We start from the raw sequence: 22,625 nt of genomic DNA, 5'->3' as shown, positions 1-22,625 counted from the left end.
ACCTATGGTATCACCTCTTATGTCTAAATCATGTATCCATTTTGACCTTATTTTAGTATAAGATGTAAGATGTTGGTCTATGCCTAATTTCTGCCATACTATCTTCCAGTTTTCCCAGCAGTTTTTGTCAAATACTGAGTTCCTATCCCAGAAGCTGGAGTCTTTGGGTTTATCAAACACTACATTACTAGTGTCATTTACTACTGCATTTCCTGAGCCTAGCCTATTCCATTGATCTACCACTCTATTTTTTAGCCAGTACCAGATAGTTTTGATGACTGCCGCTTTATAGTAAAGCTCCAGGTTTGGTACCGCTAACCCACCTTCCTGTGAATTTTTTTTCATTATTTCCCTGGATATTCTTGATTTTTTGTTTTTCCAGATGAATTTTGTTATTATTTTTTCTAGCTGTATAAAATAATTTTTAGGTAGTCTGATTGGTATGGCACTGAATAAGTAAATTAATTTAGGCAGTATTGTCATTTTTACTATATTAGCTCTGCCTATCCATGAGCAATTGATATCTTTCCAATTATTTAGATCTGATTTGATTTGTGTGAAGAGTGTTTGGTAGTTGTGTTCATAGAGTTCCTGGGTTTGTCTTGGCAAGTAGACTCCCAAGTATTTTACATTATCTACCGTTACTTTAAATGAAATTTCTCTTTCTATCTCTTGCTGCTGGCCTTTGTTGGTCATGTATAGAAATGCTGATGATTTATGTGGATTTATTTTATATCCTGCTACTTTGCTAAAGTTGTTAATTGTTTCAAGTAATTTTTGACTTGATTCTCGAGGATTCCTTAAGTATACCATCATATCATCTGCAAAGAGTGATAGTTTTGTTTCCTCCTTGCCTATTCTAATTCCTTTAATTCCCTTCTCTTCTCTGATTGCTAAAGCTAACATTTCTAGAACAATATTAAATAATAGGGGTGATAATGGACATCCCTGTTTCACCCCTGATCTTATTGGGAAGGCCTCTAATTTATCTCCATTGCGAGTTTATCTTACTTTTGATTATGTTATTGATCCACATCCACCTTTTCCTTCATATCTCAGACAGTTATAATTTGATCCAAAGGACAGAATGGTGCTTTCTTAAGTTGCTTTTCCTTCTATTGATCCCAGATACTGTGCCCTCACAGCAATAATATTAATGATGATGAATTGGCCTGGTGACCATTTATTCTGTAATTGCATTCATGTGTTTCTTAGTGCCTAAGGTTTATTTTTCTTTTTTACTTCTAAGAATATATCATTCATCTTGGCATAAGGCAGTTAGGTTTCTTTGCCCTACACCCCCCCCAATTTTTTTAAATTTACTTTCTAAGTCTTTTTTTATTATCATAGAAGATAAAATGCATATTGATGTAGCAATCAACAATCACTTGTTAATAATTACTATGTTCCAAAATTGTTCTAGGTGTTTGGGGGTAAGATAAAATGATGAAACAATTCTTGCTTTCAAAGAAAGATCTTAGGGATCTTTCTTTATCGCAGTGGATAGAGCACCGGCCCTGGATTCAGGAAGACCTGAGTTCAAATCCGGCCTCAGACACTTAACACTTACTAGCTGTGTGACCCTGGGCAAGTCACTTAACCCCAATTGCCTCACTTAAAAAAAAAAAAAAGAAAAAAAGAAAGATCTTACATTCTTTCAAGGAATGTAACACACACACACACACACACACAGAAAGAGCTTTCATTCTCTCAAGGAATGTAACACACACACGTATGGGAAGTACAGGAGAATACCCAAGGAAAAAATCCACAAAGCCCCTAAGGTGATAAACTGGGGAGAGGGACAAGACTGAAACACCAGCTCCACTATATATCAACTTCTTCCTAGTTTAATTCCCTAACCTCCAGGACTTTTCCCTGGAGAAGCACCTGCATCCTAGGGTATACTTTTTCAAAGCTGGCTGCTGTAAGAGTAATAATCTCTCTTCCTCTGGGCTCTCACTAACTCTGCCTTGCATTGAGTAATTATTCTCCACCAATAAACAGAACAGTATGCATTATGCAAATGGTCTTGAGCCCCAGGTTATGTAGTACAAAAGCAGATATAGAATAAATTCAGGTTAAGTTTGGAAGGATACAATACCAGCTGATGGCAATTGGGATAGGTTTCATGTAGATGACATTACCTGCGAAAAATTTTGAAGAAAACAGAATTTCTGAGAGTAGAAGGAGAGGTAGGAGTTCATTCAAAGGATGGGGTACTCAGGTTTTCCGGATTCTAATCAAAGCTCTATTCATTGTAGACTATTTCATTTGGCAATATTTAAGGGGCTTAATTGCTGAAGATTGTTATCCCTTGTTTTTTCTAATACAATAGCAACAAAAACAACCCCTCCCCCAAAAATATAGGATAGAATTCACTGAGTGTAGATTCTAATTTCAACTCCATAGTAACTCAGTTTGATTTGGGCAAGTCATAGGACCAACCCTCTTTTTGTCTAGAAATCTACATCTGTGAAAATGTAGATAATGAAACCTATGCCACCTTCCTTACAAGACTGTACATATAATCACAAGATTATTGATCACTAATTTAAAGATAAAAAGAACTTAAGAAATCTTTTAGCCCAACTATCAATTTATACCTGAGGAAACAGCCCCAAGGAAATGACTTGCCCAAGATCACAGTGAAACAGTCCAAGTGGGATTTGTACCCAAATGCCTCTGATTCTGCTTTTTCTACTCTTTTTCAATTGATTTTTTTAAAAACAATTTCTTTGATTCAATTCAATCAACATTTCTTAGTGCAGTAGGCACTATGCTGATATTATATAAGAGAAACATCTATTTCCAAGTTCTTTATCTACAAGTCGGCCTACATTTATTGGGATTTGAGATCATTTGTGAATTCCTGGTTAAATAAGAAACCAAATTGTATTTAGTAACATCTGATTTGTCTAAGAGTGTTGATGACTTTACTTTTTCTACACCAAATTAATAAGCCCTTTAATATTTGAACTTTAAAATATGCTGAAGAACTTTAAAAATATTTTTAGATCACAATATAGTCCGAAATGCGTGTCTAAGTATGCCAGCACTTGGTCTGTTTTTTAGGAGTCCTGAATCATTCAATCCATGAACAGAACCTTAAACAATTTCATGGCCAGCTAACTCTGGAAAGAAAATCTATCAAGTTATTTGAAAATCTAGGTCTGATCCAGAGCTGGACTTCTTCTGTATTCTATTTTCCTTCGTCTAAAGGGGGTTTTGTTTGTTTATTTAGTAAGGCACATGCTTACTAAAAATATAGCACCTTTTAGACGTTGATAGGTTGGCCTCTAGACTTACTTTTCATTGACTATTCCTCTCTTTAGGTAGAACCTGGCAGCCAATAAACATATTGCTACTGCCTCATTTCCAAGGGCAGTTGTATATTTGGGGAGGGGAAGGCTATTTCTTGGATGAGAATCTATCCTGGTAGAGATCCCTCAAGCTATTTGCAAATGGATCTTATATTTTATGAAATCTTGACAGATGAACCCCAGGTTCTGTTTTCTTTGACAGGTCTAAACAAATTAAAAACAGTAATGATAGTTAGCAAATATGTGTCTATGTTGAGTATAACCTTTGTGGTTACATTTAAAATGTTGAGTATAACCCTTGTGATTATACTCAAGTCAATGCCCCATAGTATTCACTGTTGCTCAAGCAAGCTGTCTGGCATTTTTATAGCATATCAACACTGAGACAAAAGAGATTTACTTTCTTTAGATATTTACTTGGTCACCCATGATTCAAAGATAAAATGACCAAAAAAGATCTTCTGTTATTGAAATGTTGGTTCTCTGCCAAACACATCAAGATTAAATAAGGGGGGGGGGGCAGCTAGGTGGTGCAGTGGATAAACACCAGCCCTGGATTCAGGAGTACCTGAGTTCAAATCTGGTCTCAGACACTTAACACTTACTAGCTGTGTGACCCTGGGCAAGTCACTTAACCCTCATTGCCCCGCAAAAAAAAAAAAAAAAAAAAAAAATTAATTAAAGGGTTATGTGCCTGAACTCACAATTAATGAGGGATTTTGGCATAGACCTAAGTATCTTCTAAATGACAAACTGACCTGAAACGGGTATATCCCATGTGTAACATCTTAATATCTGTCCCTTTGCACCCTTTGCAGGTTAGGTTCAGATTCATTTGGCTCATTAAATCTTTTTTTTGGTTGTTTTTGCGGGGCAATGAGGGTTAAGTGACTTGCCCAGGGTCACACAGCTAGTAAGTCTCAAGTGTCTCAGACCAGATTTGACCTCAGGTCCTCTTGAATCCAGGGCCGGTGCTTTATCCACTGTGCCACCTAACTGCCCCCAGCTCATTAAATCTAATTCAAATCAAAGAAAATAAATGAATCCCTGATGAAATAAGTAGTTTTCCTCCTGCCTTTTAAAGTTATCCAAGCAAAATGTTAAAGCCAGAAAGTTCCTACAAATGGGTTCATTGCTTTGTCTCATTCCTTCCTCTAAGGGAAAAAGTGGTCTTGCCTTCTACAAATCGCTTAAGGTTCCTCTACTTGGACCCCCTGATGCTTTTAATATCAATCTGCCTTATTTTATGCTGATGTTAATGGTTTGTTTGTGTGCCAGGTTTACAGGATCATAAGTTCCATGAGCACTTCAGCTTGGTCTTTTCTTTTCCATTCAATTCTGCCAAATTTGCTACGTGCCTACCTTTTGCAGGACCCTGTGCTACGCACTGGGGGTAAAAAGACAAAGCCCAACAATCCCTGACATCAAGGAAGTTATGTCCTGCTAGGGGTGGGAGAAATAATGTCATTCATACAGACATGTACATTTTAAGTAAAGGCAAAGTAATTTTGGAAGGGATAGAACACTAATGAGGTAAGAAGCTAGATGGAGATTTGCAAATGTCTAATATAGAAAATAGGATTTGGACTGTGCTTTGAAAGAATTTCATGACTCTACTTCTACTAGTTGGAAATAGGAGTAACAGCAGAGTCTACCAGATTTTTGTTTGGAAAATAATAAATAATAATCATAATAATATCTGACAAAGTGCCTTTTTATTATGAACTTAACAAGAATCATCAAAAAATGCAATATGCAAAGGAAACAAAAAAAAGAGAATTGCATATGAAAACTTCAACTTCAATTAAATATGATTTGGTAAAAGTTTATATTAAACCTAGGAAAGTAGCAAGAAAAGTGCCCTTTTTGTTTCTGTCCTTTTATCAACTTCTTTTTTACTTATTTCTGGATTTTAGAAAACATTTCATTGATGAACTTTCCCATCCTTTTTTTTCTTTCTCTGCTATTTCTTACTAACACCTACCAATTGGTATGTTTCCCAAAAATCAAACCATGACAATATTCAGTGTTCCTGAATTATTCGCTACTTACAAGCCTCTGTGTTAGCTCGTTTCTACTGTAGGTAGAGAAGAAAAACACTTGGGGGGGGGGAATCCTTTAGCCCTGCTGACTTTGGGGGCAGGTTAATTTCGTCAAACTCCACAGTACTAACCAACTATATTGGACTAAAAGTATCCATCAATATTTTCCGTATTGAATTAAATTGAGATTATATTGAGGAAGCAATGGATAGGATTCAGGTTGAGAAGGATGTTAAGGGGAAGAAAAAATTAGTGCTGCCCCCATGCTCACCCCCAGAAAATAATTATTTGCTAGGAAAAAAATATCTTAGCCTGCAGAGGCGATGGCCATTGATCTTTAAAAGATGGAAATTAATAGTTTCTAAATACTGAACAGTAACTCATAGCGAAGAAGCTGAATTTTCCCAATTAAGTGGTATTTATGTAGCAATTTGGATTTCCCAAGTGCTTCCTAGTCAATATTTATTATTTAACAATTTAAAATAAATTTATGAAATTGTTAATAATTTTGTTTAATGTACCGCTTTTCTTTGGCAATGTGCAACCAATAAAACATGGAAAATGAATAACATTTAAAGCCTCATATAATAGTGTATAAAAGAATATAATTAATAATAAAAATCAGTAAAAAAATGCCCTTTTATAGGCCATAATGTTCTGCATATAGGAGAGATTTCATATTAAAAGTAAGACTATTTTGCTAAAGAATCTGAAACAATAACATTTAAAAAACCTGATTATATAATTTAGTGAAAGTACCAAAAGAACCCTTCCCCAGTAGTCCTCCTCTAAAAGTGCTTCCTGACATGGAAATTACTATTGATTCAATTTGATTTCAGTAGAGTATAAGCTCTTGTGGAGTCTAGATAATTGGGAGGAGTTTGAATACAGACTTAATTGCAGACTACAGCCCTGCAACCCAAGGACCACCATCATTAAAAAAGAGAAAGGATCATAACCATTTGGCCATTGGGTCTCTTTCTATGTCTGTCTGACTCTCTGTCACCTTGTCTATCTATGTCCGTGTTTCCGTGTTTCTGTCCATTTGCCTCTTTCTCTTGCTCCTTCTCCTATCTCTAATCTTGCTCTGCAAAGTTTCAGCATTTGATGACTTTCCCCCATCTCTTCCCTTTGTTCGTACTCACCTGATGGGACTAAACTATGATGGGGAAAATCATGAAGCCATGCCAACTTGGTCTATTACAAATTTATGTAACATAATTCCAGCTAAGCCTTCATTGAGGCAAGAAATGTTTTTTACAGTGTCCTACACATTACAGTGGCTTTTCCAAAGTTTTTCATCTATCCTCAAAACCCTCATGGCTCCCCTTCAACTATCTTAGCTTAGAACAAATTGTGGTACATAGATGTGAGAGACCATTCCTGTGCTTTAAGAAACTGTAAGTGTGAATACTAAGAAACATGAGAAGAACTGTATGAACTGATGCAAAGTGAAGTAAACAGAGCCAAGAAAACAACATACGATGATCATGTGTAGGGAAGAAACAATGTGAATTCAACAATCACCACAACACAATCAAAAATGAATGTGGTAAAACTGTGAAGAATAGCCTTAGTCCCAAAGAAGAAATATGAGAAGACACCTTCCTATTCTTTTTTTCTTTTTTTTAGAAGGTGTGGGAGTCAGGCTATAAGTATAGAACACCTCATATAGTATCATTTTTCCTCATTTTTATTTATGGTTTTGATAAGTTTTCTCTTCATCTTTTTTTCTTTAAAAAATATGTTGCATGAGATGTCTTTCAGCAAGAGAGAGGAAGGAAGAAGTTTAGACTATATAAAAGCAAAAGAAAAAATTAAATTTAAAAATAATTTTAAATAGTGAAGAGATGTTGCAGAAAGAGAATGAGTTCTTGCTTATCTTAGAAGTCATCCTAAATTTGGATGAGGATAGTTGAGGCTGGTCTTTGGATTTTTGTGCTGTTAATAATTCAGTAGAGCTGACTACCACTGTTGAATATGACATGACAGATTGAGTAATAAGAAACATGGTGAGGCTTGTTGAGCAACCTCCCAAAACAGTCTGCTTCAGGGTATCTTTAGCAGTCTGTATCATCATTGCAGCCTGATGGTTTGCTAGGGGGTGGTGATGCATGATGGTGACAGCTGGGATAAGCATCCTGTCCAAAAATTCTTCCAACTCATCTTGAATAAACTCAGAACCATTGTCAGAAATAATAGCTGCAACATAGTGTTGCCAGCCCAGGTAATGGGACAAAAAAAAAAATACTTTACAGAGCCATTCTTTGAGATGCAAGCAAGACTATAGTTTTTCTGCCCCAAGGGTTCTTTTATTGTTATTTTGTGGAGTTCTTGTATCAGGAGCCCTGTGGGTTTAATGTCTTTCCCCCACCATCTTGGCCAAGACTGTTGTTTTTGATGGACAATGGGGAGCAGGATAGTCTATCATAAAGGGAAGTTCTTTCCCTGGGAAAGTCCAACAAAATCAATGTGGATTCTCTATGAAGGCTTCTTCATCATTTCCCATCATGGGTCAACAGAAAATTTGCTGGATTGAGAATTAAAGGATGCAGGTTCAAATCTAAGGTAGACCACTTACTATATAACCTTCAATAAGTCTCTTAGTAATTTAATTTTAAAATCTTTGATTAGAGGTAAAATGCTTTTATTGCATTTAATACTCTATGACTTTTTCATTGTGTCCCAATCAAGAGCCTGAATTAGGAGCTTAACCCAAACTAGATCTTGCCCAGAACATGTAGCATTATTTTTATATCCAACTTGTTGTTGTTGATGTTCAGTCATCTTTCAATCATATCTAACTCTCCACAACTCCATTTTGGATTTTCTTGACCAAGATACTGGAGTGGCTTGCCATTTTATTCTCTGTCTCATTTTACAGGTGAGGGAATAGAGGCATTGGTGTCTGTTTACTATAATTCCTATACTTAGTATATACAATATGGTAAGAATAGATTCACTTTCTACTATGTACGAGGCATGGTGAGAGACACTGGGGATATGAAGACAAGCAAAAAATGGCTCTGTCCCTAAGTGGTTTACATTTTACTAATTAATCTAGTAGAATTAATTAGTATTACCATTAATTAGTAGTATAAAATTTATTAATTAGCATTCATTAATTTTCCTGACAAAGATACTGGAGTGGTTTACCATTTCCTTCTCCAGCTCATTTTACATAAGAGGAAACTGAGGCAAACAGGGTTAAATAACTTGCCCAGGGTCACACAGCTAGTAAGTATCTGAAGCTAGATTTGAACTTATGAAGACAAATTTTCCTGATTTCAGCTCTGGCAGTTTATCCATTTTGCCACCTAACTACCCTGTTAATTAATTAGAAGTATAAAATTACACATTAGGGTTAGTATTATAAAAGACATCACTAAAGATTGGAGTATCTGTGCACATCTGCATATGAGTATGCATACTGACACAAAATAGTCCCTGGTTTTATCTGAATCTTTGAGGCTGAATTTTTCCTATGGACATTTATTCCAGGAGGTTTTGGGGGGTTTTTATGTAATGATACAGAGCTAGTTCCCTCTATAGCACTTGCAGTGCCATCACAATTTATAATGAAAATATCTTACAAATATGAGAAGCATCAGCCTGTTTGATGACATTAATGAAATCCTTACTCAAGAGAGAAAAAGACTCCAGGTCAAAGAGTTGTTCTGTGCCCACCTGTGCTTTCATAGATCACTGAAGAAGAATATGTCACACCAGAGATTCATTAGGTTGGAAGGCTCAGGTCTGAAATTACTTACCATAGCCTAGTTCATTATATTATGCTTAAGCTCTGTTAATTAATAGAATACACACCCATTACTATCTCACTGGGATTATTGTAACATATTAGGTTGTTTAAGATGGAATTGACATGGATTTATATTGAAAAATCTAATTTTAAAAGTTCAAAATTAACATTTTACTTTAGGAGACCAGAATTGTGATTATCTAGCTCTGCTTCAATAAAAATGAAAAACCCCTCTGAAATCATTATACTTCTCATATAACATTTATGGGTTAGAGAGGGAAAAATACCACTGTATAATAATCTCGACAATCTGCACTGATTTAAAAAAACTGTAAGGAAAGAAGAAAAAAATATTTTCACTAAAATAAAAATTATCTAGTTTTATGCCAGCATGCTTTCTTTACATCATCTTTTCTACTTAATTTTTTCTGTTGAGGTATTTTGAAATGTGGCAATAAATACTGAAATTCTCCAGTGAGATCTCATAGATTTAGAAATTATCTTCAACAATGGACTCTAACCTATCCATGACTGTGCATTACATGAAAGAGTCAATGTTTTTATTTAAGTCTTCCATAGTTGGTGCACTCAGTGTGACAATACATAAGAGAAAAAAATATTTTAATTAGAGAGAAAATTCCAGGAACACTAATAAAAGACTTTAGTTACCACTTAGATTTCTTAACTTCATTAATAATCTTATTGGGAACAGCCATTTAAAGTTTTATGTAAACTTCCTTATATCTCTTTATTTCTAGGAAATTGGTTGGGGAAAGAGACAAATATTTCCCTCTCTGTCCTTCTTTAATGAAGGTTTTAGTTAATTTTTAGAAATGTTTGTTTTGGAGATATACTGAATGAGTTTAGAAAGATGGAAACAAACAAACAAACAAAACAAACCTAACAGAAAATTGTTTTATATTCTTCAGAGACCATTCTCAAAAGAAAGTAGATGCAATTCTATTTCCCCCCACTCCTCCTGGACAATATATTTCTCTAAGCTTAGAAAGCAGAGATAAATTTAAATAACACCATGTTTAAAGAGTGACCAATCAAACTTAAAAGTAGTCAAATTATAAAAACAGGCCAGGTTTCACTAAGGGAAAATAATTCTGAGAGGATGGAGTTTGGGAATTCACAGCATCACACAATTTTTTCAATGGAAGAGAAGTTGAAGGCCACCGAGTTTGACTTTCTACTGAACAATAATTTTCTCTATAATATCTCAGACCTATGGCCCTTCCCCCTTCAATTGAAGATGAGCAAGGAAAGAGAATCCACTTCGTGGGGAAGACTGTTCCTCTTTGGAATAAGTCTTACATCAAGCCCACATCCAATTCTTTGCAATCTCCCCTGTTTGGCCTTGGTAAAGGCACCTGGAACCAAGCATGTATCCTCCCACTACCATACCTTAGGTTACTAAACAAGGAGATAACAAACTGTTATAAGTACCTACTAAACAGAGGGAACTGGATTAGACTCCGGGGGAGACACAAAGCACAAAGTTTGGCATAATTCCTATACCATTGAGGTTTTTTTGTTTTTGTTTTTGTTTTTTGCAGGCAATGGGGGTTAAGTGACTTGCCCAGGGTCACACAGCTAGTAAGTGTCAAGTGTCTGAAGCCAGATTTGAACTCAGGTACCCCTGAATCCAGAGCCGATGCTTTAACCACTGCGTCATCTAGCTGCCCCTACCATTGAGTTTTGAAATAGAGAGATATGATACACCCGAATACACACACACACACCAACAACAACACCAACAACAACAGCCCTGCTGATTCTCTTGTTGTTGATCCTTCTTTTTCAAAGAGAACCAGTGACATCATGGGGTGAGACTTGTATGTTCATTGAATTTAAGTGAGGCAGAGGTCAGCAAAGTTGTCAGCCTCACTCTCTCTTCCAGAGTCATTGGAGTCTAGTGGCAAGACAGAAGTCAAGATGATTGCTGATGGCCTGAGATGCAGTGGATGACCTTGATGTCATTGATGTCTGATCAAGCTATAAGCACTCCACAGCATCTGCTTCAGCCATCTCCAAGGCTGTTGGAACAAATTGGTCTCACCTGCCTGTGGCGTCTGGGGAAGTCTTCACATGCTTGGGCTTGACACTCTCCCTCACTCATCAGTGGCCTCAACCCAGTTGAGCCCATCGGCCTTGATGGTTTTACTGGGCATGCTCTGGATTCTTGGAGCCACACTTGACAGTACACAGGTAGACACCAGAGCTGCCCTGAAAACGGCTCAGCAAGCCTTCCCGCCAGAGGTGCTAGTGCTCCATGAACACCCCATGTACTCCACTGATTCTATCTCCACAACATGTGATAAAGCTGAGCCCTTCTCTGTACTCATAGCTACCGCAGTAGGCTGAGTTCTCATAACTGGCCTAAATTATCATAGCAGCCTCTTCATGGGTCTTCATGTCTCAAGGCTCTTTGCCAGCCAGTCCACCTTCACTGCTACAAAGTAATTTTCCTTAGAGATCTGACTCCCCCACTCAATCTACTACACTCACTTCTTATTGCTTCTGGGATCAAGGATGAACTCCTTTGTTTAGGTTTTAAAGTCCTATACAACCTTTACCCCAATTTATTTTTCAAAAATCAATAGACATAATTCCTCTTTCCCATAGTCTTCAGACTATCTAAACTGGTCTGGTCTCTCTGTTTTTCCAAAAATTGTACCCCATCTCCAGTCTTTGTGTCTTTACATTGACCATCTCAGAGCATCTAGACAGTACTGCAGTGGATAGAGTGCTGGGCCTGGAGTCAGGACGACCTGAGTTTCAATCAGGCCTCAGACATTTACTAGATGTATGATCCTGGGCAAGTCACTTGACCTGTTTGCCTCAGTTTTCTCATATGTAAAATGAGGTGGAGAAGGAAAAGGTAAACCACTTTAGTGTCTTTTCCAAGAAAACCCCAAAAGGGGTGATGAAGAGTTGGACACTACTAAAAATGACTAAACAACAATAAATGAAGATAAGTGGACTAGCAAGGTATAGTAGAAAGAGTTGTAGCTGGAAGACTTGGGTTCAGATCTCTGCTCTGTTATTTTCTAGGTGTATGTGGCAATAAGTCACCAGGTCCATATTAAGTGCTTACTACTTACCTTGGACAGGCCACTTAATGCCCCTAGCTCATTATTTCTTCAATTGCACAATGAAAAATTTAGAAGGGAAGGAATCTAGTATCCTTCTCATTCTAAATCTAAGATCCTCTCTTCTGCTTAAATGCAGTTCCTCCAACTAATCGTTATGTGGCATGAACCTGAGGCTTTTCACTAATGTGATTTTTCTTCTCTGATGACTCTTCAGTTTATCTTCTTTCTAAAATATTGTTCCTAGAACAAACACAATACTCCTGATGTGGTTTGACATAGCCATTGTGCAGTATGACCAATACTTCCTTGAATCTAAGCATCTCTTACTGCATCTCTGAATTACATTAATGTTTCTGAGTCCCAGGTTACACAGTTGGCTCATGATGAAATTTACAGATGAGCAGGATCATATGATCAGAGGGTCAGGGATTTAGACCTTTTCCAGACAAATCTAAGTCTAACCCAACTTCTCCAGTCTTGTACTTTAAAATGGGTGTCTTTGGTGCCCAACTGTACTCTTTTTAAATTTCATCTTAAATTTCATTTAGCTCACAAGTCTAACCGATACTAATTCTCCCATTCAGCATGTTGTGTTTTTTTTCTTCCAGCTTTGTGTCAGGAGAATTTAAGGATATTACATATGTCTTTATGTGCATCATTGATAAAAATGTTCAAAAGTACAGAATGAGATGGACAGATAGGGCCATGGAAACAATCAACTTGGAGAAACTTTAAGAGATAGTGGAGGATAGAAGGGCCGGGTATGCTGTGGACTATGGGGTCTCAAAGAGTTGGACCCAAGTGAATACCACCACCACCAGCAGAAACAACAAACAGTGCAGATTCATGAAGTGCTCTACCAGTGGCTGACTTCCATGTTGATGATGAATGGTGGCTCATTGAAGATGATTAATGGCTTTCATTGACTCCAACAGCAGTGAGAGTTTTAAAGAATAAAATTAAGTTGGAGATGGAAAGGACCTATGAGTGCAAACATTAAACTCCCTGGGAGAGATGTCCTTTCCACTTTTGAATGACTCTGATTATTGGGGAAATTCTACTTCCCTGAAGCCAAATTATCCTCTGCAATTTCCATCCATTGCAACTCATTCTGCCTTTGATGGCAAATCTGAACCAGTCTAACTACTCCTTTAAATGAAAATCCTTCAAAGATTTGTGGCCAGCCATCATGACTGTCTTCTCATTTCCTTATTATTTCCAGTTCCTTTAAGCAAAACCTATAAGGAGTGATCTCAAAATCTTATATTTTCCTGGTTGTTGTCCTCTTCATCATAAAATTTGTGAAAAATATTTTCAATCACTAATTGAGATGTGGTCCAATAGAATCAGTAGTTAGGAAAAAACTCACAGAGCTTAGTGTCTAGTTAAAAAAAGAATAAAAAATATAATAAATAAATAAATATCAGACATCCCATTTCCTCCCTTCTGTGGTCACACTATGAGTTCTTCTCCAGGCTGGCCCTACTCTCTTCTCCATCCCCAGGGTCAGCATGTGGAATGGGAGACTTTAATTTTATTCTAGATGTGATTTTTTGCTGCTCTAGTGGAGGCATCAGGTTACAGGCTAGATCTGTACCACTCCCTCCCTTGTTTTTGTTTGTTATTTGGTGGGGTTTTTTTTGAGGTTGCTTTTTGTGAACATAGAGTAGAGCCAGATGCTCTCCTTATTTCTCAGATGGCACCTCTTTTAATGCATCTTGAGACTGCATTAGTGTGTATGGCACTCATTCCATACTGCTTACTAATATCAAGCTTGCAATTTACCAAAACCTCCTGGATCAAGATGACTGGATCAGAGATCTGACCTTTTCAGACAAACTTTATTGACTTTATTTATTCACTTTACTCCATTTGGCCCATTGTTCTAGTTTCCAGAGGTGTCTTGTGATACCCACAGTCAGGGACAGGTGAACATGCCTTGGTAGTTTCATCTTCAGTCTATCTTTTTGATGATCTCTTATGATCTACCATTGGACACCAAGGCTGAGGCCTTAAATGGCTTTCTCAATTGACACATAAGTAATCAATGTCAGAAGGCCAATGGAATCCAACTCTTCCCAATTCTGGGTCCAAGATTTCACTCTTATATGATAGATCACTTCTCTCCTGGTCCACAAAAGGAACATGAGGGACTTTATCCAATGATATGTTGAAAAAGCTCTGTGCACAAGAGGTCATTGTTTTCTTTTGCAAGAACAAAAGGAAAAAATAAAACATCAATTCTTCCTGACTGAGAGTAGAATAGGAAACAGGTAGAGAATTAGGAGCCTTCACATAGGCATAACAGCAGTTGGCAGTCACCTGCTGGGCTATCTGTTCTAATTACTCCCCAATGTACTCATTCAGTCTAAACAATTCACATAGAAGAATCATGGATTTCCTGAATGATGTCATGAATTTGGATGGGAAGCCCATCTAGTTTGTCATATACTTTTAAATGTAGTATGAAGTGGAGAACAATGAATTCATATTCAGTTTTTACCTAATGTTCTGCTGAGTATATAGCAGTATTCCTTTTGGGGGGAGGTGTTTATATTGTTGTTGTTATTGTTTTTAATCATAAGTTCCTTGAGGCAAGGAATTCTGGCTTTTTCTTTGTTACTCTAGTGCTTAGCACAGGATTTGTCGCAAGCAAGTGAATAATAAATGCTTGTTGATTGAATGATAACCCTGAGAGTGAATGGAATGGGTTAACATAAAATGGTGATGGGTAGCAAAAGAATTGGAGAACCAAATCTAGCAATATGTTATTTATAAGAAACATGGTTGAAACATAAAGATTGGCACAAAAGTGAAAAGAAACACTAGGATAGTGCCTTAAAGGAATGTTTTTTTACAAGCAGAGGTTATGATCATGATGCCAAACAAGGCAGTAGTAAAAATAGTCACAGAAAAGATAAGGAAAAAACTTACATTCTGCATATAGATACCATGGATGATAGACAGCTAGGTGGTACAGTCAGTATTAGTCCTATATAATTTTTCTCCAAATCTTCCATTAGATCCACCATAGAGGCCTAACTCGAGGTGGTCTTGGGGTTTTTAGATTTTGTTGGTACATCTATAGCTCTCAAACTAGCCTCTTGTTATTGACCTTCATTCTAGCCACAAGGTGCCAAGATACAAAGCAGTTCCCTAGGAATGTAGATTGACACTTTTCTCCTCTGTCCCCAAACCCCACTGAAATGGAGGTTCAACATATTCAGCAAACATACATATGCAAGCTGTTTGTGCCAGATGCTCAAGTTCTTGAGATTTAAATTATATGAGAAATAACTTATCATTAAATAATCTCTGTCCTTAATATATGTTGTATTTTAAAGTTTTTCCCATTTTTATATTTAGCTTTTTAAAAAATGCTTTCAAGTAGTTTTAACACAGTATTGAAAATCAATTGACCGGTTTCTTTGGACAATCTGAGAATGTACTTTACTCCTCATCGTAATTCATATTTTAATGTTTGCAAATGGAAAATAATGATTGGGGTAAATGGAAGGTGTGTCCTGGAAATAAAATGTGTTCTCTGTTAATTTGACTGAGAGCATATGAGTATGTGTGAATTTTCTCATAAATCATAGCTTTAAAGTGATTCAGACTGATAGATTCACATCAGATTGATGAACTGTATATAGGTAATAGGATAAGTTCATAAAAACATCAGACCCATAAAAATTAATAACCTGAAAAATGACTCTGCCCTGCCTCCATTTATCAAGTAATATAAAGACTATGCATATCTTGGCAGTGAGCATCAGGACTCAGCAATGGAGGGCAAGGGGTTACATTTATAAGTTTGATTTTATACTACTTGAAATTGCCTAATGTCTTCCATGCCTAGCCCAATTTCTTCTGGGCTTAGAGCCCATGCTAATTTATAGCATTCTCTAATTTATCCATTAGAATCAACCTCAATGGAATCCAGAAAACATTTATACAACTTTCACTAAGCATTCTACCCTATAAGAATCACGTTCATTCATAACAGTTCTGCTTAGAGAAAACTCAGGGTAGTGTAGACAACACTGAAAATTAGCTATGCCATGTTCTGGACAAAGCTCTACCCACTCACAAGTTATATCAAGCTTGAAAGTGTCACTTAATTTCTTACAGCCTCCATTTCTCTAGGGTTCTTTCCATTTCTCTGATTTATTCCATGATTTAGTTTTCAGGATAATTGGCCTTCCCATTTTGTCTCTGCTCTTTTTCTTTCTGTCTCTTTCTGCTTTGCACAGTGCCTAAGACATGCTGTTGTTGTTGTTCAGTCATTTTCAGTCATGTCTAACTCTTTGGGACCCCATTCCAGGTTTTCTTGGCAAAGATCCTAGAGTGGTTTGCCATTTCCTTCTGTAGCTCTTTTTACAGACTAGGAAGCCAAAACAAACAGGGTTAAGTGACTTGCCCAGGGTCACACTGCTAGTAAGTGTCTGAGGCCACATTAGAACTGGGAAAGATGAGTCTTCTTGATTTCAGGCCCAGTGCTCTCTCCACTCTGCCACCCAGCTGCTAGCACATGTTAGGTATTTAAGAAAATCTTATTGACTGTTTCTGCCTTTCTCTGTCATCTAGAAAATAAGAAAGAAATCATAAGATTTTTCTTGTGCTATTGTTTTTCTGCCTCTTGATCTTGTTAGGTCAGATTCATTTCAATTCAATAAACATTATTAAGTACTTCCCACATGTCGTTCACAGTGTTACATTCTGGGGATACAAAAAAAAAGTAAAGCACAAACCCTGCCCTCCAAGAGCTTACGATCTAACAGGTGAGACAACATATAAACAAAAATACAAAGCAAGCTCTATATAGGATAAGTATGACATGATTAACAGAAGGTAAGCACTGGACTTAGGAGGTATTGGGGAAGGCTTCCTGTAGGAGGTGGGATTTTAGCTGAGTCTTTAAGCAAGCCAGAGAGATCAGAGTGGAGGAAGGAAAGGCATGAGAGACAACCAGAAAGAATGCCTGTAGCCAAGAAATGGAGTGTCTTGTTGGTAGGATAGCTAGAAGGCCATTGTCACTGAATTGAAGAACACCTGAAAGATGGCTATCAGTGTGTATTCTGAAAGATCTATTTTTATCTTTCACTGGAAGATAAAATGGAAAACAAGAACCCCTCAAATTGTGGAAATAATGAAAGCAATGGCAATCGCTTTGAGTGTCATAGTGTTTTGATGTTTCTCTCGAATTGTTAGACACCACAATAAAAATGAAATTATTTAAGAATGGCTCACTTATTTTTAAATTTATGAATTTTCATTTCCTAAACTTAATTCCTCTCCCATTATCTGCCAGATCCCTGCACATCCTTTGAAACACAACATAAATGGTTCTTCTCCAAGAGGCTTTGCTCCTAGACTGTAATGACCTTCCCCTTTCTGTACTTATCTTTTTTCTTTTTTTCTTTTTTGGTGGGGGGCAGGGCAATGAGGGTTAAGTGACTTGCCCAGGGTCACACAGCTAGTAAGTTTCAAGTGTCTGAGACCGGATTTGAACTCAGATCCTCCTGAATCCATGACTGGTGCTTTATCCACTGCACCACCTAGCTGCCCCCTGTACATATCTAATGTACTTATATAATTTTGAATATTAAAATGATCTTTGTGTATATTTAATCATGTTGTTAGAATGTGACTCCATGAATGCAATCACTGTTTCTTATTTCAATTTTCTATACTCTTCAAACCTTTCCCCGTCCTGAGAGTAGTCTGCTTTGTATAAAGTTAGCCCTTAATTAATGTTGTATAACTAAATAAAATACCTTAATATCAATTATTGTTTTATTTTTAGAAATTAGTTGTTTAGGGACAGATAGGTGGTGCAGTGGATAGAGCACTGGCCCTGGAGTCAGGAGGACCTGAGTTCAAATCCAGCCTCAGACACTTAACACTTACTGGCTGTGTGACCTTCGTCAAGTCACTTAACCCCAAATGCCTCACCAAAAAAAAAAAATAGTTGTTTAATTTCAAGATGTAAATCTGACTTTCTTTATAAGTTTTTCTTTCTCAGGAGGAGAAATATGGCAAATCCAGTCTTTTACAATCTTGCATCTTAAATTAAGGTAGAAGATAAAACTGTGGCATTTTTATTTTCTGTTTCCTTGCAGCGTTTGTCCAATGGATCCATAGACTCAACAGATGACACCAGCCAAGTGATGGAGCTACAAGAATTACTTGAAAAGCAAAACTATGAGATGGTCCAAATGAAAGAACGCCTAGCAGCCCTTTCTTCCCGGGTGGGAGAGGTGGAGCAAGAAGCAGAGACTGCCAGAAAAGATCTCATTAAAACAGAGGAAATGAACACCAAATATCAAAGGGACATTAGAGAGGTAAGCAGTTCGCAATGAATATTATTACTATCATATCATACTATATAACATGCATTCCTCACATTCGCCCTCAAAAAAGTATCATTTGGTTTGAATCATAATAGTCACAGATGCAGTTTTGCCTTGAAGACAGAGATTTAGGCTTGAAATCAGGAAGACCTGGGTTCAAATATAGCCTTTGCAATTTACTATGTGACCCTAGGTAAGTCATGGCTACCCCTGTAGCTTGCATTGTCACACTCTCCAAGGTCCTAAATCCCTCTTAATTTCTCCCTTCATTTAAAACTTGCTCTCAGAAAATAATCCAGAATGAGAAGTACACATTGGTTGTGATGAACACACCACCCAATGGCCCAAAGAAGCCCATAAAACTCTCTTGTCCTGCCTGAACCAAACTAAAAAGTAATTGGGAAATGATTAACAAAATAAATAAAAATACAAAAAAATATAGAGAATGTTAGGTTGAAGTTTTCTTACTCAATATGCTTACTCAGTGGTTCCATAGGGAACTATTTTTATTTGGTTTTGATATCACTGGTATATACCATCATGTGAATTTTAGTCATTTTATTCTTGCTCCCAAATATTTGCATTACTAAGTAAGGTATGAAAGTAAGTCTGTGTCACCCATTAAAGGCATCTTCCAGGTCAGGAAGAAGGTATATGAAATATTCGGGGGATCAGGGAAACTTTGCATTTTCTCTTGACACTACTTTTTACAAGAGCCATTATATGTCTGTGGTAAAAAAAAAAATCTTTCACATTTTTACCACATTCCTCAAGAAACAGAATGTTTCCTTGATGGAAGCAAAGGGGGGAATGTGGTAAAAAAGTGAAAGTTTTTTTACCACATGTCTTTGAGCATCAATAATATTAGTAATAGCAGTAACAACAACAATAATAATAGTAAGGCAACAGTGTTGTAGTAGATGGAGATTTGGTTTCTAAATCAGAGAAACCTGGGTTCAAGACTTCCCTCTGACTTTGCCAAGTCACTTACCTGTCAGTGCCTCAGCATTTTTAGAGTATAAATTTGCAGATGCTAGGGATCCTTTCCAGAATAATAATTCACAGAATCAGATGATAATAATAAAGTACTTTTTATTCAACCAAAAAAAGATTTATTTTATCCACCTGTGCAATAATCTATGGAATAGTAAATGTAAAATAGTGAAGAGCAGGATATTAACTTGTTATTTTTCTATCTGAATCCCATTGAAAGAGAAGAGAATGAGATAATATCAGTACTAATAATAACAGTAATATTTATAGCATCCCTATTGTCATATATGTTACTGGCAATGTACCCTGAATGCTTTCTATGAGCATACAGATGATGAGCTTGCATCCTATTTTTATTAAACTACAAAAAAAATAGTTATTTTATCTATCCATGGGAATTATATTCAAACAAACAAAAAAATAGGCGAGTAACCCAGGAATATTTCTACCTGAACTCCATAAAAACTGAGAATGAGTTAAGGATGAGGATGGTAAGGAAGATGATGGCTGCATAATGTCTTCAAATTTATTATGTGCGTAGCATACATTATCTCATTTGAGGTCCTCGGTATTTCCATGAGGTAGTTACTAACAATGTTTTCATTATCCCCATTTTAAGAATGAAGTCTCAGGGAGTTTAATGTCTTTGTTCCAAAAACTAGAGAGGATAAAAGGTGAAAAGAAAATGAAGTTCTTAGTGGCTCTATTCAGTCCTCTACATGACTCTATCTTTCCTTTTTAAGTTTGTTTTGGAGTGTGTGTGAAGTTCTTTCAGCATAGATTTCCTTCTCACCTATCTAATAACCATAGTCAGCAAACTTCAATATGCATCTCCAAATAATCTAAATTATAACTACATATGCAGGCACAGCTGCCTGCTGTCACCCATTTATGATTTACGCATTCCTATTTTCAAGTCTGTATACCTAAAATCACCTCCTTTTTCCTCCCTAACAAAATGTGTTCCTTCCTTTTTTAGTAATATTCTACTAAAAATTCTCCTCTTCTTTAGTCTTTAGAGCCAAACTCCATCTGTCTCCTTTCACTCAATTTGTAGCTAATCCTTGTGCTTTTCATAAATGTTGGTCGCTAACCTAACTAACAAGCTTTTGGGGCATGAAGGCCCAAAGAAACGTGTGTGTATATATAATGTCTGTCATGTATCTTCCTTTTTTTAAATCAACCAATCAATTAATCAATACATTTTTTTATCAACAAACATTTTTTTTCCAGTTACATGTAAGGGTAGTTTTCAATATTCATTTTCATAAGATTTAGAGTTCCAAATTTTTCTCCCTCCCTCCCTTTCCTCCCCCCTCCACAAGATTGCAACCAGCTTATATATGTACAATCCACAAGTGTTCTTTTTATCAGTTCTTTCTATGGGGGTGAATAGTAAGCTTCCTCATTAGTTCCTTGGGATTGTCTTGGGTCATTGCATTGCTGAGAGTAGTTAAGTCATTCACAATTGCTCATTGAACAATACTGCTGTCACTATGCACAATGTCCTCCCAGCTCTGCTCACTTCACTATACATCAGTGTTCATTAGTCTTTCCAGGTTTTTCTGGGATCATCCTGTTTGTCATTTCCTATAGCACATGACCATTCCTCCACAATCAGATAGCACAACTTTTTCCATTATTCCTCAATTGATGGACATTCCCTTGATTCTCAGTTCTTAGTCTCTACCAAGAGTTGCTATAAATATTTTTTGTAAAATTTTCCCCCTTTTCTCTTTTTCATGATTACTATTGTTAACTGTTTCCCTTCCATCCTATTCCCTTCCCCATGATATTTATTCTATTATCCATCTTCTTTCATCCTATCACTCTTCAAAAGGGATTTGCTTCTGTCTGTCCCCTCCCCCACTCTGCCCTTCCTTCTTTTGCCCCTCTCTCTTTATCCCCTTCCCCTCCTATTTTCCTGCAGGGTTAAAGAGATTACTCCACCCAATTTAGTGTGTACATTATTCCTTCCTTGGGCCAATTCTAATGAGATTGAGGTCTTTGAGCCAATTCTGATGAGTGTTAGGCTCATTTACTGCCCAGATTAAATGGATTACTCCACCCAGTTGGGTGTGTATATTAGTCCTTCATTCCGCCAACTCTGATGAGTTTAAGGTCTTTGAGCCTTTTCTGATGAGTGTAGAATTCATTTACTGCCCTGCTCCTCTTCTATCTCTTCCCCCACTGCATAAGCCCTTTCCTGTTTCTTTCATGTAGGATTTTGCCTCTGTCCTTCCCCCTCCCCAAGTGCATTCCCCTCACTCCTCAATTTAACCCTAAGGATGTCATCATGGGGCAGCTAAGTGACACAGTGAACAAAGCACCACCTCTGGAGCCAGGGGGATCAGAGCCAAAACCTGCCCTCAGACACAAGACAGTCACCCACTATACGACCCCAGGTATGTCCCCCAATTCCAATTTTTTATAGTTCTCTAGGGTCTTGTATTTGAAAGTCAAATTTGCCATTCAGTTCAGGTCTTTTCATCACAAATATCTGAAAGTCTTCTTTTTCATTAAAGTCCCATTTTTTCCTCTGAAAGATTATGCTGAGGTTTGCTGGGTAGGTGATTCTTGGTTGTAATCCCATTTCCTTTGACCTCTGTAATATCATATTCCACGCCCTCCGGTACTTTAATGTAGAAGCTGCTAGATCCTACGCTATCCTAACTGGGGCTCCACAGTACTTGAATTCTTTCTTTTTGGCAGCTTGCAATATTTTCTCCTTGACCTGAGAGCTCTGGAATTTGGCTATAATATTCCTAGGAGTTTTCCTTTTTGGGATCTCTTTCTGGAGGTGATTGGTGGATTCTTTCAATTTCTATTTTAGCTTCTTCTAGAATTTCAGGGCAATTTTCCCTGAGAATATCTTGGAAGATGATTTCTAAGCTCTTTCCTTGATCATGGTTTTCAGGTGGACCAATAATTTTCAAATTATCTCTCCTGGACCTATTTTCCTGGTCAGCAGTTTTTCCCAGAAGATATTTCACATTGCCCTCTATTTTTTTTATTCATTTGGATTTGCTTTATTGTGTCTTGGTTTCTCATAA

At 36.9% G+C, this 22,625-nt stretch overlaps 1 protein-coding gene across 35 annotated transcripts in view; it reads left to right on the top strand.

The window, feature by feature from the left end:
• PPFIA2 (PTPRF interacting protein alpha 2) overlaps window positions 1-22,625 on the top strand; it is a 677,893-nt gene that overhangs the window by 517,783 nt on the left and 137,485 nt on the right. For all 35 annotated transcript variants that reach the window (XM_043966213.1, XM_043966209.1, XM_043966212.1 and 32 more), the window contains one exon: window positions 18,349-18,570. In XM_043966213.1, coding sequence (XP_043822148.1) covers window positions 18,349-18,570 — 222 coding nt within the window. The remainder of the gene's footprint in view (window positions 1-18,348; window positions 18,571-22,625) is intronic.

The sequence above is a fragment of the Dromiciops gliroides genome, chromosome 5 (genome assembly GCF_019393635.1).
Source record: "Dromiciops gliroides isolate mDroGli1 chromosome 5, mDroGli1.pri, whole genome shotgun sequence".
Classification (NCBI taxonomy): domain Eukaryota; kingdom Metazoa; phylum Chordata; class Mammalia; order Microbiotheria; family Microbiotheriidae; genus Dromiciops; species Dromiciops gliroides.
Note: the sequence above shows the minus strand (reverse complement) of the source record. Positions and strands in the feature narration are given on the sequence as shown.